The sequence below is a fragment of the Trichoplusia ni genome, chromosome 2, assembly GCF_003590095.1.
Source record: "Trichoplusia ni isolate ovarian cell line Hi5 chromosome 2, tn1, whole genome shotgun sequence".
NCBI classification, from domain to species: domain Eukaryota; kingdom Metazoa; phylum Arthropoda; class Insecta; order Lepidoptera; family Noctuidae; genus Trichoplusia; species Trichoplusia ni.
Genome location: NC_039479.1, coordinates 6,474,699 through 6,491,062, shown reverse-complemented (window position 1 = coordinate 6,491,062; position 16,364 = coordinate 6,474,699). Strand labels below are relative to the sequence as shown.

General features: G+C 37.4%; 2 protein-coding genes across 3 annotated transcripts; both read left to right on the top strand.

Annotated features, from left to right (window-relative positions):
• The first annotated feature begins 197 nt into the window (after window positions 1–197).
• On the top strand, window positions 198–1,328 carry LOC113505248 (bis(5'-nucleosyl)-tetraphosphatase [asymmetrical]). The gene is made up of 3 exons (XM_026887869.1): window positions 198–401; window positions 740–825; window positions 1,003–1,328. The coding sequence occupies exons 1-3, from the start codon at window positions 290–292 to the stop codon at window positions 1,228–1,230; spliced, it is 426 nt and encodes a 141-aa protein (XP_026743670.1). The 5' UTR covers window positions 198–289; the 3' UTR covers window positions 1,231–1,328.
• Window positions 1,329–1,396: 68 nt separating this feature from the next.
• On the top strand, window positions 1,397–16,026 carry LOC113505235 (GON-4-like protein). Of its 2 annotated transcripts, none has more exons than XM_026887862.1 (21): window positions 1,397–2,327; window positions 2,624–2,753; window positions 3,174–3,289; window positions 3,635–3,800; window positions 4,123–4,251; window positions 4,606–4,882; window positions 5,252–5,418; window positions 5,901–6,130; window positions 6,390–6,513; window positions 7,193–7,324; window positions 7,699–7,835; window positions 9,843–9,869; window positions 10,456–10,620; window positions 11,145–11,361; window positions 11,719–11,862; window positions 12,671–13,328; window positions 13,692–13,972; window positions 14,355–14,530; window positions 14,841–14,981; window positions 15,266–15,323; window positions 15,458–16,026. In XM_026887862.1, exons 1-21 carry the CDS (start codon window positions 2,224–2,226, stop codon window positions 15,803–15,805), a joined length of 3,927 nt encoding a protein of 1,308 aa, XP_026743663.1. In that variant the 5' UTR covers window positions 1,397–2,223; the 3' UTR covers window positions 15,806–16,026. The 2 variants fall into 2 exon arrangements, with proteins under 2 accessions (XP_026743663.1, XP_026743656.1); XM_026887855.1 differs by having other exon boundaries at window positions 2,621–2,753.
• Window positions 16,027–16,364: the final 338 nt, after the last annotated feature.

The window sequence follows — 16,364 nt, the reverse complement described above, 5'->3', positions numbered from 1 at the left end:
GTTGGAAATGCAGACACTATTCTTTCTTCATATGTTGAAGGGCGAGAATCAATTCTGCGGAGCATTGCTATACATAAACTTATTACTTTTCATTTTAGCAATAGCAAGGTATGTTGTGAGTATGTATAAAGGCAAGTGACTGAAAATAAAAATAAATTTGACATTTGCGGTTTGACTGAATGTCAAACTTTTATCGAAGCAATATTTATTTTGTTAATTAGTTCTAAGTGTACAGTTTTGAATTAAATAACTATTTAATTATATCCACATTTAACCAAAATAACTAATAATGTCAGCTACGCGTGCTGCCGGTCTAGTTATATTTAGAAATATGAATCAAGTTGTACAGTTTTTGATGCTACAAACTTCTTATGGAAAACATCATTGGACTCCACCAAAAGGTACTTCATACCTGATTCTAGTAATCAATGCTAGAGTAGGAATCAAATCACCATACATAGTATACTTTTCCTTGTCTCACAAATTTCTTAAATATGTATGTATGTATTTGCTTTTTTGCAATTCTCAATGAAACTGAAGGTGGCATTACTCGCGAAGACTCATAGAAACATCATAGTATGAGTCGTTCAATATAAAAAATAAATCTCTATTATAACTCTGGTGTTTAAATACTTTATTGAAGACATCTTTATCAGACAAGTATTAGGTTTTCTAACCTTCTTACTAAATCCAGTAAAATCAGTAATTTTTAACCTTCTACAGCTATAATGTTATTCAGGTCATGTTGATCCTGGGGAATCAGATTGGATCACTGCTCTCAGAGAAACTAAGGAAGAAGCTGGTTTGTCAGAAGACGAGCTAAATGTAAGTAAAGGATATATATAATTCAGGTTTTAATTATTATTGTCTTATTGTTTATACAACTAGATTTAAAGTTACTATGAAAAACTAAGAATTATAATATGTTTTGAGGTAATTTATTTCATATTAAACATTATTTTGAAGAAAGGCTTTTAATTTTTTGTTTTTTTTTCAACTCAGGTCTACAAGGATGTATCAAAGGAATTGAATTATGAAGTTGGAGGTAAACCAAAGGTGGTGGTGTACTGGCTGGCTAAGCTCAAGAATCCAGAGACAAAAGTAACATTATCAGACGAGCACCAAGATTTAAAATGGCTACCACTGGAAGAGGCTCAGGAAATTTCAGGATTTGATGACATGAATCGTTTATTAGCAGAGTTTCATGAGAAAGCTAGAACACTGGCTTGAAGGACTACATGTATACATGTATACTACTAAGGATACAGTCACCTAAGTATGTACTGTAAGCTAGATTCCAAAATAAAAAATCAAATGCAAAACTCTAATTGTTTATTGTTTTACTACCTGTGTTATGAGACAAACGCAAAAATTCACTGATACTAAGAAACTTTAATGAGCCAGTGTTTTCTGAGAACTATTTGTTATGTATTGGTTGTGCCTTGTCTAAATTATTTTTCTTTTGTGACTTCCAATTTTGAAAAGTAGATAAGATGCCATTTCATTTCTTCCATTTTCAATTTTTTACCTTCCTTGTATTCCCTTTTTACCTACATGTCGTTTCCAAGCCACACTCACATTAGGCTAAGCAAATGCAGTTATGATTGACATTCATCAATATAAAATCATTTATTCAAATTAGACTAATCAGTTCACCTACTTAAAAAACAATGGACAGCTACAAAATTCACCCATCACACTTGTTTCTACATAATAGTCAGTTCACAGTTAGATTATAGATATAAATGTTTTGTTTTTCGGGAAATTTAAAATGGGGTCGCTCGACCAGATTGTCGCTGCAAACGAGTGACGATCGACTCCATGAAGCAGCGACTTTTCGGGTAGCGGGAAATTTAAAAATGGGATCACGTGATCAGGTTTGTCGCTTTAAACGAGCGATTGCGTGCGGTTACGCCTTATGCCTTAAATGAGTCATGCATTAGTTATAGTGTGAATATACTGGATATGTCTGTCTACATAGAACTATTTTTTTATAATTTACTTTAGTGGAGTGCTGAATACCTCTGAGTCCAAGCCTCAGCACAATCGGAGCTGTCAGTTCGCAAAGCCTCGACGCAGATGTCAAAACAAAACCAATGTCATGAATTGTCATGATTGGTTTTCAGGCAAACCGAGTGTGTTTATTAAAAGGCATCAACGAATTTAGGTTTACTATTACCAAATCATATTTTCTAAGTATTTAATAAATCAAGCTATGAAAATATGGATAAAATCGAAGATAAAAAAGTAACGAAAGGAATCAATCCTAACAAAGATTGTAATACGCCAAAGATTAAAGGAAAAAATCGCGGGAAGAAGCGCAAACGGTAAAGTATTGAAAATTACATGCTAAGCTAAGGTTAAAGTAACTAGAAATGTCTTCCATATGATATTCGATATACTCAAATTCAAATTCATATCATTCCCTCGTAAATAAACTGCTTTACACAATGAGTAAAGTCAACTGAAATTCCTATGTAGTAATCTCTATACACGCTGTAAAAAGGTCTAATTAATAATGTAAATGTCGTCGTTAAGATAATTAAAAATAATTGTTTAGTAATTATTAAAAAAATATTATTCACAAGTTCCCTAGTATTTAATAAAAAAAATCATTTAGAAGCGAATCAAGCAACAGTAGTAGTGAATACGAGGATGTTCTACCGGATAATACGTTGGAGATGGAGAAGAACCTGCATGTGTCCGCCATGAAGAATAACTTGGATGACATCAGTGTTAGGAAAATACTAAAGGTGAACTATTATCAACATTAATAATATTCAATTTATATTATAGCAGCCTGTAAAAGTCCCACTGCAGGGCACAGGCCTGTTTCCAAATAATGATGGAACACATTTAATTTAAAATAGCAGGACTTTTTTATTTTATTTAGTATTAATTGTTTCCAATCTTAGATTGACGATTAGAAATTGAATTGTTGCATTGACATGTTTTTAACAATTCTTTATTTCTAATGTACATTATATTGTAATATTCCTAATATGTTTCTCTTGTGCCTTTTATTGTTTCTGTACCTATTACTTCTTTAAATTCTAACTTTAAAATTATTGTATGCCTTTTAATGCAGGTCATAGCTGTACTGTACAATTTTGGAAACTACTTTTAATAACCTATTTTGTATTTGAAATCTATTTTTTATAAATACTTGACAGAAAGTTGTAACAAATGACCATGTGCTGGCACTTGTCAAGCTTCGTGAAGAGGAAGAAGCGGTGAATGGCCCCAAAGTTGCCAGTATGCGACCAAAACTCACACGGGCCAAAATGAAGTGAGTATTTTTGTTTTGAATGCAATATGAAACAAGTACTTGAGAAATACTACAAATTCGAGTTAAGTACTTTTATTGAAAAAAAGCCGCTACATTTTTTTTTTGAGTTTTTAATTTTAATTAGAAAAGACCTTCCCTTTGACATGCATATTTAGGGAGTTGTGATGTATCAAACTTTCAACACCCTGAGGGTCAAAAATATAATTTGGGCTTTGGTGTTTGGCTGCATCAGTAATTTACAATAATCTTGAAGATTTACCTTTCATATCAAACACATCACATCCCCATTTAGTTTTCAGTATTACAGTAATTTATTGTACTCACTAAAAACTTCTGAACTTTCAGGGAGTTGCAGAAGGTGTCTCCAAACACAACATTGGGTATATCTGATCTGACACCCATCAAACACATTCCTGTGAAGACTAGACCTGAAGTGAAGGCTCTCATAGCCCAGGAGTTGCCGGAAGACGAGGATGATGAAGAGTATGAGCCAACCAATGAAGATGTTCCGGTAGGTTCTTCATAATGAGACTTCATAACATTCAGACTTCCTTTGAACTGCAAGGGACTCTTGGCCAACTTTGCCATCTGTGTGTCTATGTCTCAGTAATATGCTTTATTCCACCATGTTGAAGAACAAGTTTGCAGAAACAAGTTATAGTATACACACACAATTACATTGGGCTCTAGACTGATCGCATTTCAACTGCAATCAATCCGCAAATTGCATTTCAATTTCAAAAGCATCAAGTGCATTTACAGTTGGATTGCAATTTAAATGCTATCCATCTGTCTAGAGCTTAAATGCCCATTGAATTAAGATACTTTCGCAGAGCGATGATGACCAAGGACTCGAGTCCTGCAGTGACTTGGACTCTCAGCCGCGAACGCCAGCGACACCGCACAGTGTCGTAGCGTCAAGCCCTAAGGTTGTTACAGATGGACCCTTTAAAGTACCACAGGTAAGGTTTTCATGAATATTTATGTTGGTCTCATAAAAACCGCTTGGCTAAGGATTCAGTTTAAAGAAAAGGAAATATATCAGTAATTCTTAAATAAGTTTGTGAATACAAAACAAATGGAGATTTATGTTTTCTTCTAACATGTATGTGATCATCTGATGTCGTAATCCCTAATACTAACTAAAGCACATTTGTTTTGTAGTGTTATTCTCCAAAATTCATAGTGTAAAAGGACAATTTCGTAATGTTTAATATTTAGACAACAGGTTGCCTACGTACATTGGACCCAATGAAAAAAAAAGTTACCTATTTTTCAATCAATTTAACCAATACAATTTACCCCACAATCTATAGGAAATATCCACACCAATCCGTCGAAAATTGAACATGGAAGAGGAAGCAACCATAGCTCTCCGTACTCGTTCCAAGTTGAGCCTTTCTTCTACGTCCATAGAACATATTGAGAGCACGTTCGTACCACCTGATGATATCCCGACGCCGGCAGTCGATGATCTGTGGAACCAGTTCTTGAACGAGTGCCTGAACCCCGCCTCTACGTCTAAGGAGGGTAGAAATGAGGATGATGATGAAACTGATCCAGAGTATAATGTAGCTGCTGACGCGGACGCACGTGAGTATACTTTTTTTTTTTGACCTGCTTAACTTGTGTGACCGGGTGTGCTGGACTTGTACCAGCTAAAGCCACCGGAATGATTCCCTGGTCCATAGCCCAGTGAGATACATATTTAAACAAAACAACAAAAAAATAAGGTGATACAGTTGCTTCAAATCTCGTGTCACGTCACTTAAAAGTACGCTTTTTGCTAGCAAATGATTGAAATGTTTTTAGCCCCCACTACCACACTTAAGTGCTTTTTGCATAAAAAACAAAAAATAATTTTCTATATCTTTTGGAAATCTGTCTGTCGGACTAAACAGATTGATGTTATGAGACTTAGTAAAATTTATTAAAATACAACTTAAATAATACTGTTTGCAGATGACGAAGATGAAGAAGCGTTAAGCCACAGTATAATAAAGATATCGAAGAAGGAACTGAACGACCTGGTGACGGAGCTGTTCAGCATCATGCCCGAGGCCACGGAGGAGGAGCTCCTGGCCGACAACATCGCCAACAGCGTCCTCACTGACCACAGCCAGACTGACGTGAGTACTATCTTCTTAACCATTTTTTCTTTGTTAAGGTGGGAGAATCGTCATCTACACCCATTTCCTTGAGGAAGAAAATGGGTAGTGTCAGCAGTGTGACTCTTACTGACTAAATCTGAACCACCGTGCTACGTCATCCGCGTTGTCAATGCGTTGTAATCCTTCATACATTCTTTTAACTCTAGGACCTAAAGTTAACCTAACCAACTTACAATAAAAATCAGTCGGTTATGTCGTCCTACAAGACAGATTGGAAAATGACCATTTCTTTTTCCAAAAAAAAACCTACTCCTGCCCTAAGGAGTTTAAGTCTTGTGTTGAGGTTGGTTCAACAAGCATTTAATTCACAGCGTAGCAACAAAGCGATTCTTTAACTCTAATTCCTTATTTTTAATACATGTATTTCTTATTCTTTATCAATCTGACCTACATAAAAAAATCTACATGTCTATTACTAATTTCGAGCTGTTCCTCTTTAGCTGTCCAGGCGTTGGGAAGGTAAACAGGAGCCAGTTTCAGATGATGAAAGCGGCAACAGACAAAACCTCTCCGACAGAATAACTTTCGAAGAAGAGAGAAAGAAGATGCATCCGAGAGTCTCTATTGGGAAGAGTGATCCAGTGGACTCTGAGGAAGAGACCAGGGCTAAGCCTCCGCCAAAGAAAAAACCAAATAAAATAAGGAGTAAACCAGAAATAGGCAAAACGAAGTAAGTTGAAACACGTTTTAGAAGGGAGATGGGCAATTTAAAATGACTCGAGTTAAAAAAAAACAGTTTTGATAAACGAGTTTCTTTAACACAAAAGTATCAGCAAACTTAATCAAAGCCTATAAAAACTAATCTCTTGAATAGACTAATAAATATCCAAATTTCTGACATCATAAACAATTTATGACAATACAATATTACATTATTTCACAATACCAAACTATTTTTTTTAACATGTTCATAAAACTTTTTTTTTTAGAACGTCAGTATTGGAGCATAGTGTAACTGTTAATGAGCAGAGGGCGCCACCGTTGCTACAACATCGGCTGAAGCAAGTGTCTAGAAACGAGTGTGTTCTTATCGAAGTCGCACAAGGCGTTCAGGTATAGTCCAACAACCATGCAACCTATACATGCTAGTCAGTTTAATCCTTTGAAACAATATTCGGTCTACTAGCTAAAGTGGGTCAAAACGAGAAACTTCATTGTAATTGGCCCTTGGAATGAGTACTCACGGACTGGTCGAAGCAAGAGGGGCTTGTGGCTAAGCTATAACTGCATAAGTAAATCGATCATAGTTTAAGCTACCATTGACGCGGTTGGTCCGTAGATGGGTGACCATCTGTGTCATAACGAGTTCCTCCGTGTTTCGGAAGGCACGTTAAATTGTGGGTCCCGGCTGTTAATTATTCATCTTTGATAGTCGTTACAGGTAGTAAGAAGCTTGAAAGTCTGACAACCTGTCTAACTAAGAGGTATCGTGTTGCCCAGGTAACTGGGTTGAGGAGGTCAGATAGGCAGTCGCTCCCTGTAAAACACTGGTACTCAGCTGAAAACTGACCCCAATATAGTTGGGAAAAGGCTGATTGTACTGGTTGTAGTATATATAAGATTTACGAGTTTCAAGGTCTTTGTTTGATCATTGATGATAAATAACAAGATTGACGCGAATCTGATATAATAATCATTTGGTCAATATTTGCCCGTTTCGCAGCCTTGCCTTGCAAGCTTTTCTGGGTACAATGCCTTACTTTCTTTTATGAAATGAAGTTTGTGTGTTCAGCTGCTCCCCGCGCAGCGGCAGGTCCTGCAGCAGCAGCTGCGGCAGCACGTGCAGCTGTGCGCCGGCAACTACCTGCAGCTGTACGTGCACCCGCTGCACTGGAAGCTCGCGCATCACTACAAGGACTACCTCGTAAGTTGTCACAGCACCAGCTGCTGCGACCGACTTTCACTCACGTACTTATGAATATAGAACTTAGGCTTTTTGTTATTTTGTTTAGAGAACAGGCATCTCGTGGTTTTTTTGTGTATTTTATTACTGCTGCTTTTAATTATATTGTGATGGTATATATCCTAGGGCATTCGCATCCTAACACAAAGTTCCTGAGATTAGTGCGTTTAAACAAATAAACAAATTATTCAGCTTTATAATGTTAAGTATAGATTTAATGACAGAGATTTTGTAATGTTAAACTGGCAAAATGCCGCAAGACTTGTATTTTAGAATGTTAGAAAATAAAACATGCATAAAAACAAAACAGATAATTATTGTCCCTAACACTCCAGGAGACGTTAAAGAACTTGTCCGCAAACAATCCCGCGTCCGTGGTGAACGTGTGCAACCTGCAGCCAGCCCTCGACCTGGTCAACTCCTGGGAGAAGGCTGTCTCCGCTGATACCCCGGAGAACACTGCGATGCTTGAGTAAGTCACGTTTGTTTTACTTCGTACTACCGTTCGCCCCTAGCTCCGCCCGAGTGGTATATTGCTGTAAAGCATCATCCCACCAAAAACATTAAATGTAAAAAAATGCCAAGTCTCTCGATGCAGTCTTTCCATCGTAAAAAGTTTTGAGATCTCATAGAAGCCAAGTCCTATTCAAAATATTTTGTAGTTATAAATCAACATTTAGTAATTGTATCAATAGTTTTCTTTATATTATAATTATAGTGACTTGGCAATGAGCACAAGAAGAAACAAATAAAACGGCATATTTGTAGGAGTTGAAAGTTACACACACCGCATGCGTAAACATTAATATCACAAAATTAATTTTCTTTTGGTTTATCCGTGTCGTCCCAACCGAATTTCGGCAACGGCAGTCAGTCTTAGTGTACTCTCGATTCATTTACTTTCATAAAGCGATGGCCCGTAAGGTATTCTTAATTATTGTATTGGAGCATGTAGTCGGTAGTGACCATCATGATTCACACATAACAAATAATCTGATCACTGGTCTCGTCAGTAACATTTGCACATAATTCCAGGCATCAAGCAGCTTTTAATTTGTGCTCATTGCCAAGTCACTATAATTATAATATAAAGAAAACTATTGATACAATTACTAAATGTTGATTTATAACTACAAAATATTTTGAATAGGACTTGGCTTCTATGAGATCTCAAAACTTTTTACGATGGAAAGACTGCATCGAGAGACTTGGCATTTTTTTACATTTAATGTTTTTGGTGGGATCTCATTTATTTTTTGTAAGTGTATTTCTTTCTTTTTTTTTAGGTGTCATAATTTCTAGGACTTCAGCTACTGCTTTGCTTAGAACCCATTCTCTATCTCTATCTCTTTTGTTTCTTCTCTGAGACTTCGTTACTTCTAATGTAAACAAGCTTAAACTTATATATATATGCATATATATATCTACTAACTTACAAACTATAGCTAAACTAAACTAAATAACACGTAAAGTTCTCCGAATATCAATTATCACTACAATATTTTTTAGTTTCGAAATGGTTTTTCATAGACAGGTGGCGCTATCAAATGAAAATTATCGAATTATTCTGAAGTACTACTTAGACTGCGCTTTGTAACGAAACGACGAAACGAACATAGCGCGATTCAGACACGTACAACGCCATCTATCGAGCGCGCGTACAATATTTATCGCAATACAATGGAGTTTTAGCTTTATTAATTTAATGAATTATGAATTTTATGTATTAATTTGTATTAATGATAGTCTGTGTATTACATTTATATTATTCTTTTCTATTCTATGTATGTATTCATCCAATTGAATAGGTACTTAAACAACGAACAAAGTTAACAATGCAGTCAAAATCCATACATAATGTTCTTGCCAAACCGCAAATATAAAATTGTTTTCTATGGCATATTATTTTTTAATGTTTTTATAATTTTTCCTTTATATGTGGCTAAGGACCTATCTTGGTGCAAAATTTGAAGTTTCTAAGTCTGCTAGAAGTACCTTAGATTTTTGATGATCTGTCAGTGAGTCAGTGAGTGACAAAATGGTGTAACTTTGATCGACCGTAACTCCTAAACCATTAATTCAATTAGCATGTAATTTCGAACTTAAGCTTGTTCTAATGCCTACTATTATTCCCCGAAAAGCTAAACTCCTAGCTTTGTCCACGTCGAAGATACAGGGGGGGCGAAACAGCCGCGAATCGCTTCGAGAAAAGATGGTACGGCCGTGCCCGTTTTGCTCGAGACTTGGCAGGGGCACTGCCGTGCCCTCAGATCCTATTTTTATTCAGTTAAGAATAGAATAAGAATAATTTATTATTTTAAAACTTACAATTTTCATTACATTTATCGACAATGGTCCCCATTATTACTAGCCTGGAATGTCCCAATGCTGGGCAAAGACCTCCCCACTCTTGTGGTGGTGGTCAGTGGTCCCCAAACCAAAAAAAAATTAACTTAAGTTACTTATTTTATATTCACAGGTTCATTCAAAATCAATTGGAAAGAACGTAAGTGTTCAAAATTATCTTTTCTTAAAAAAAAGTGGAACAAAACTTAACGAAATTTATGGAATGAAAAATCTTGACAAAGTACCTGTTGCTCCTTCTGCTTGAATTTAGGGCAGTCGAATATGCAAGGTGGCAGTTACCTCCATAAGAAGTTTCATTGAAATCGGTCAAGGCGTCTAAGCGTGCAGAGATAACAAACATACACACACGCACAAACACACTCGCATACTAAAACACATCCAAAACCTTTCGCAAGTGTGATATGATAAATTATAGAATAAAATAAAGCAAACCTTGTTTTACCATAGCACAGAAAATAATGCAGCAATAAAAAAATAGACGTTGTCCTATTTTCAGACCTAACGAATACGTACATAAAATTTCATAGGAATCTATGAGTGCCGATCTCACAAGAAAGAAAAACTGTAAAGTTTGTGTTTGCCGATATTTTTCCATATCTTGTCACCGTTTAAACCTTCAGACATAAGCCAAATCGGTTCAGCCGTTCCCGAGTTTTAGCGGGACTAACGAACAGCAATTCACTTTCGTTATTATGTTTAATTACTAAATGCTAGTTATAACGTAGCACTCGTCGCGTGAGCCACAAGGCGCTGTACGTGGGCGACTTCCACGAGACGTTCCTGAAGACGGTGTCGACCAGCAACGTGTTCCTGTACCCCTACCTGCTGCCCGCCATGCCCTACCGCGGGGATACCACACGGCGGCTGTTCTACCTCAACTCGGAGGATGAGTAAGTACCTTCATCATCATCCACAGCCTTTATCCTCCCACTGCTGGGCATAGGCCTGTTTCTCGTGCCAATTTCTACGGTGCTAGCCTCTAGCCAAGTAAGTCCATTACGATGTTTTTATTAAAAACTAGCTGTTGTCGTCGACTCCGTCGGTGTGGAGTTCAGTTTACAGCGCGGTTTTATCAATGTCGGATGAAATGTAGCCTTGAACTCCACCCTGTATAACCCTTCCTTAGTTTTATTTTATTAAATCTAAATATTTCGTTGCCCTTAAGGAATGTACAAAAAATTAAATTATCCGATTTAGTCCATCCATTCTTGAGTTTTTTTCCAACATTAATTTATGTATTTATGTAGACAATATTTTTAGTTGGTCAAACTGACGGACAACAAACTGGAAAATTTTAAGAGTGTTACCTTCTAAGAAAAACTTATTAACGTAGAGACAATCCTAAAAAACAGTTTGTCCTAAAAGAGGATAAATAAAGATGTTATTTCGAGCCTTATTTACCGAACTATTCCAGGCTCATAGCTCTGGGTCTAGACCAGTTCAGCGCGTACGTGTCGAACAACCCGTCACTATTCAAGCCTCACCCGCGGCCGCACCCGCGACACCGCTGGGGGCTGCGCGTCACGCTGGAGCTGGTCGTCAAGTACATGTTCCCCTGGATGTCCGCCAAGAGCCTGCACAGCCACATACAGACTGTCAGGAAGCTGCGATGTATCGATAATCCTATATACGTATGTGTGACCTTCAATTTCCTATATATTCCGATTGTATGGATAGCCGAGTGGTTGAGGTCACCACGCCAAACCCTATGCCGTGTCGCAAGTTCGATCCCCGCGTAAGACAAGCATGCGTGATTCACGATTGCTTGTTCTGAATCTGGGTGTCTTTGTGCATGTGCCTTGAATGTTTATGAAACCCCCCACGACACAAGGATTCAATTCCTGACTGCGGAAGTCGTTTTTTAAAACATTGGTATACCCCTCTCTAAATTTTAAAAACCTTTTCTTTCCCTTCTTTTAATTTATCCCTTTTCATTTCTCACAGTTCTAAGTTGCAGATAGATGTAATAATATTTGTGTAATGTGTAGAAATACTTGGAGACGGGTGAATTGAACCCAGTACATCACAAGCTGCTGCCGTTCAACCCTCAGCTGAGCCTGTACGAGCAGCCCGAGCACGAGCTGCCGAGGATATGGCTGCGGTACCTCGCCAAAACCAGCAAGCGCTTCCGAGTGAGTCACTATTTCACCAAACATTACTTAGTCGCGACGGAATTCAGGGTTATTAGGCTGTGTTTCAACCTGAGATGTGCGAGGATGCGTAGTGAGGAATGTGTTTGTAACCAATAGAATCACTTCATTTGCCTCGCCTCGGTCAGGTCAGTTCTGGTGGAAACATCGTAGCGGACATCCTTGCCCGACGCATTTCTATCGCACATCTCTGGTGGAAACGCTGCTTTATCTTGGGTTTAGACACACATTAGATACCGTGTATGCCGCACCTGGCGACCCCAAATCTCGGATTGATATGCTTCTATCCCTTTCTGTCAGCTGATCAGTCGTCCACTAGGGTGAGACGCACAACTAATTGAAGAGGCGCTCGTGCCTGAGCAATGTGTGCCAATAATTGAATCTTTTTACCCTCTGCTTTATAAACTACTAGCTGTTGCCCGCGACTTCGTCCGCGTGGTTAGAAGATATAAGTTAGGAATTTTTGAACGAAAGCCCTCGAAGATGAATAAATTTCCCTGTTTTTTTCACATTTTCCATTGTATCCTCGCTCCTGTTAGTCGCAGCGTGATGGTATAAAGCCTAAAACCTTCCTCGATGAATGGTCTATTCAAAAAAAAGATTTTTTAATTTGAACCAGTAGTTCCTGAGATTAGCGCGTTCAAACAAACAAACAAACTCTTCAGCTTTATATATTAGTATAGAGTATAGATAAGGTTAAGAATATGGGACAAATACATATTGTAGTAACAAAAGAAAGAACAGGTACACAAATATGGTCCGATGTTTAAAAATCGCGAATGCATTTCAGAATTACTTAATGAAGCGAACGAAAACGACAGGCGTGGCTCCTAATGGCGTAGAAATATCTTCAAGTCCAGTAGTCGTACAAAAGGCGGCACTACCCATCGACTTCACCAAACCCATACCAAGCTTCAAACCAGTCAACTCTACCCCAAAACCACAGAACACGACACAACAAATAAATTTCGAAGTGGTAATCTCAAGTGCCTCAGTCACCACCCTACCTAACCAGTACAAACTTGTGGAAACATCTACGGGAGCTTATCTTCTTCCCATAACTCCGGTTACGATAACAGTCGACTCAAATACAAGCCCGATACCGACCCCAGTCGTCGTAACACCGGTGAAAACCCCGAATCTACCAGAAACCACCAAAACAGTACAAAATCCTGACCACTGTACATGCTGTGTGTTGCTAAGGAAGATTTGTAAACAGCGTCAAACTGTCATTACTGAATACTTTGGTAGCAAGAAGGCTGAGCGATGTGAGTGTAAGGAGAAAAGGTACCCTAGAGTATCGAATAAGCTAAGGCTGTTCATTAATTGTTATAAGGATAGTTATCAGTCGGCGCTGGAAGATATACAGATGAAAATCAATAAAGTTGAAGATAAGAGGGATACAAGACTGAAGGAAATCAATTGTGATAATAATATAGATGATTTAGGTGAGTGGATTTTTTATTATTATTTTACCTTTACGCAAGAAGTAAGTAGTTTGTACTCAAAGTATAACCATAATAATATTCTTTAGTTTTGTAGCTACCTTAGGCTGTTATGCCTGATTTTCTATAGTATCCAGAAATCCATTGTGAGGCCAGCTGCAAATCTTATGATGATGATATTCTGTTATCCCTCATCAGGGACATAAGGCTCGCAGAGAAGCATTTTCCACTCTTTTCAATCTTGATGTCTTTCCAGCCTAGACCAGTTGAGGAAGTCTCCTTCTCAATTGAACGCCTCCAAGTGGTACAGCAAATCTTATAGTACAACTAATTTAATTTTACTAAAAATAAATCTTAACATTTCAGCATACATAACCTCATTTAATCTAAAACTCATTTCAAGACTGACTATAGCTAAAGACGTTAATTTAAAAAGGAGAGTGAATACTGTTCTACACAGGTTCAACACACTAGAGCATGATCCTTTACAACTGGCTTCGAGCTTAGACAAAGTCTTTGGTGTTGAACTGGCCGACTTGTATAAGGAGTTCATATCTCTGCTCACACCGCAGCAAGCGGCCCAGATGGGCGCCTTCAAGGATTATTTTGTAAGAAACTGTGTACCTGGTTTAGTGAAGAGAGTCGAAGTAAGTTGATCACTCATTTGTATTTTTTTTTTAAAGTTGTTATAGTCAATTTATTGTGAAAGGCTTTAGAGAAGAACACAGCCAAATGAGAACGAAAAGTATGTAGTATGAAACAATAATAAATTAAAAATCCTTTAATTTACCGTAAAAGTTTTGATTTTAATTCACTCGACTGCATGAAGTGGTCTTGCAAAAATGGACCTTAGTGTTTTGGAAATAAAGCTCCAACCGATTGACCACAGTACCTTTAAGTAGGTCCGTAGTGATCAAGAAGCGAAATTTTAAAAACACTACAAACACAAAACATTCTGCCTTAGCTCAAGTCAGTGATTTACGACTAGACTAATACATATAACATAAAACAACTAATCTTAATTTGTAGGTAGAGGTGTTAGATGGGAACAAAAAGCGGAATATTCTAGAAGTACTACAGAGGGTGTTTACTAAGAACCTGTCTACAGCTTGCGAGATCTGCACGGATATCTTGAAGACTCTCGTGGACTATCCCGGGCTGGCTCGCTACGTGCACTCATTATTCCCGCACAGGAAAGAGGCCAGGTACCATAGTTTTAAAAGAATGACTAGCTATTGCCCGCAGGCTCACCTTCTACAAATCAAAAATTATCCCACGGGAACATAAGCTCGTTCAGTTTCGTCTGAATTCGTTCAGTGGTTTTTGCCTAAAAGAGTAACAAACTATCGTGTTTATAACATTAATTAGAATCTGCAGGGTCTATATTACTATCTACCCGCAAATATATTTAGTTTACCTGTACCTACTGAATTCAAAAAAGTTACATCAATGTAAAACTAAAACATCCGTATACAACATCCCGAGTCGTATTTAAATTAAAGAATATAATTACAGTTCAGAACAGAAGCACTCGACGTCGGAGGAACAGACAACATCAGATGAAGGACAACAGACTGAAACATTAAACAATGCTCCTTGTGAAGAACCCACTGTAGGTGACACCATCGCAGATTATGAAGGCGACCAGTCCATGAGGTATGCGCCTGGAAGACTTTACAACAAATAAATTTAGGGTTAACACTACTTTGAGTCAAGATAGATTTATAATAAACTATGTATTCCATTACAAAATAATGTGAATGTGACAAATTGTACGCACTTTAGTCAAAAATGTCTACTTACTACAAGTTCTGCAGGGCGACAAAAATGAAAAAGTGACGATTATCTTTATACATCTGTGAAGCTAATTAACATAATCATCTGAAACTGAGATAAAGTTATAATACTATATTAATATTAAAATAATATTTTCGTTTCAGTGACGATGATGACAGCGGGAATATTTCGCAACCAGAAAGCAACTTTCCCATTAAAACTGTACGTATTTCTCATATTGTTGCTATATGTTCATTATAAATTAAAGAATAGGCAGAAAAAAACATGTACTATAAGCTCCGCGCTGAATATCAACATGTTGCCTAGTCGAGACTTACATTGCATATTGCTTTCAGGAAAACGCATTGGAAAGTGTATCAACTCAACAAGCGTCCAACAACTTAGGTCAAATCATAGTAAGTAAAACTGAAATCGAAGACCACAGCGAATCATCAGACTCATCAATGAGAATAGTTTTCGACGATGAAATAGTCAAATCTGAAAACCCCGAGTGGAAAAGAGACGAAGATAAATTAATCCTCGAAGTGTTAAAAGAACAACTCACACCAGAGGAACGTGAAGACAAAACTATCTTAGAAATAATAGAGGAAAAGAATATTATACTTATGATCTCGGAATCTTTGACTGATAAATCTGAAAGCGATATTAAAACTCGACTGTTGTATTTGTTACAATTATGTTAATGTTTAGCCGAGTCTACATGAGGTCATAATGATTCCCGACATTAATATAATATTATATGTTTATCTATATTTGCGCCGTACCATGTAACGTAATGTAATTGTGCCTTATGTACCAAGAACGACTGCGATAGTTCCTTAGTTCGCCCACCACCCACCAGACAGCTCCATTAAACTGTTATTCAGTGTGGTCAAAATCAAAAACAAAATCCATTTATTCAAAATAGGCTACAAAATAGCACTTATTGAATGTCAAAGTTACACAGAAAGCTCCCCGTATCGCCCACCCTTCACCGCTTCCTAAGTGCTCTAGCCGTGAAGAAGAAACGGCGCAACAAGCGGTCGATCGCGGTCAATTCTTTTTTTTACTTGGCTCGAAAAGCTTGGTTGAAAATCATTTTCTCAGCGCTCATGTAGAGCAATCCTAAGAAAAGAACATAGGCCAGTTTGGTTTATCATGGTATGGAGAAACCTAAATCGTTTGTAAAAGGTTCGTAGTTTTGTCCATGTAATATGTATCTCGTGTCGGCTCGGCTAATAAATATGTAATAAAGTTTTCATA

Bases quoted from the DNA above. Each gene is read 5' to 3' on its own strand.
- LOC113505248 (XM_026887869.1), top strand. From the start codon at position 290: ATGTCAGCTACGCGTGCTGCCGGTCTAGTTATATTTAGAAATATGAAT. The intron at 402-739 runs GTACTTCATACC...AATGTTATTCAG, and splicing joins TCATTGGACTCCACCAAAAG to GTCATGTTGATCCTGGGGAA. The intron at 826-1,002 runs GTAAGTAAAGGA...TTTTCAACTCAG, and splicing joins TGTCAGAAGACGAGCTAAAT to GTCTACAAGGATGTATCAAA.
- LOC113505235 (XM_026887855.1), top strand. From the start codon at position 2,224: ATGGATAAAATCGAAGATAAAAAAGTAACGAAAGGAATCAATCCTAAC. The intron at 5,419-5,900 runs GTGAGTACTATC...GTTCCTCTTTAG, and splicing joins CTGACCACAGCCAGACTGAC to CTGTCCAGGCGTTGGGAAGG. The intron at 7,325-7,698 runs GTAAGTTGTCAC...CTAACACTCCAG, and splicing joins ATCACTACAAGGACTACCTC to GAGACGTTAAAGAACTTGTC.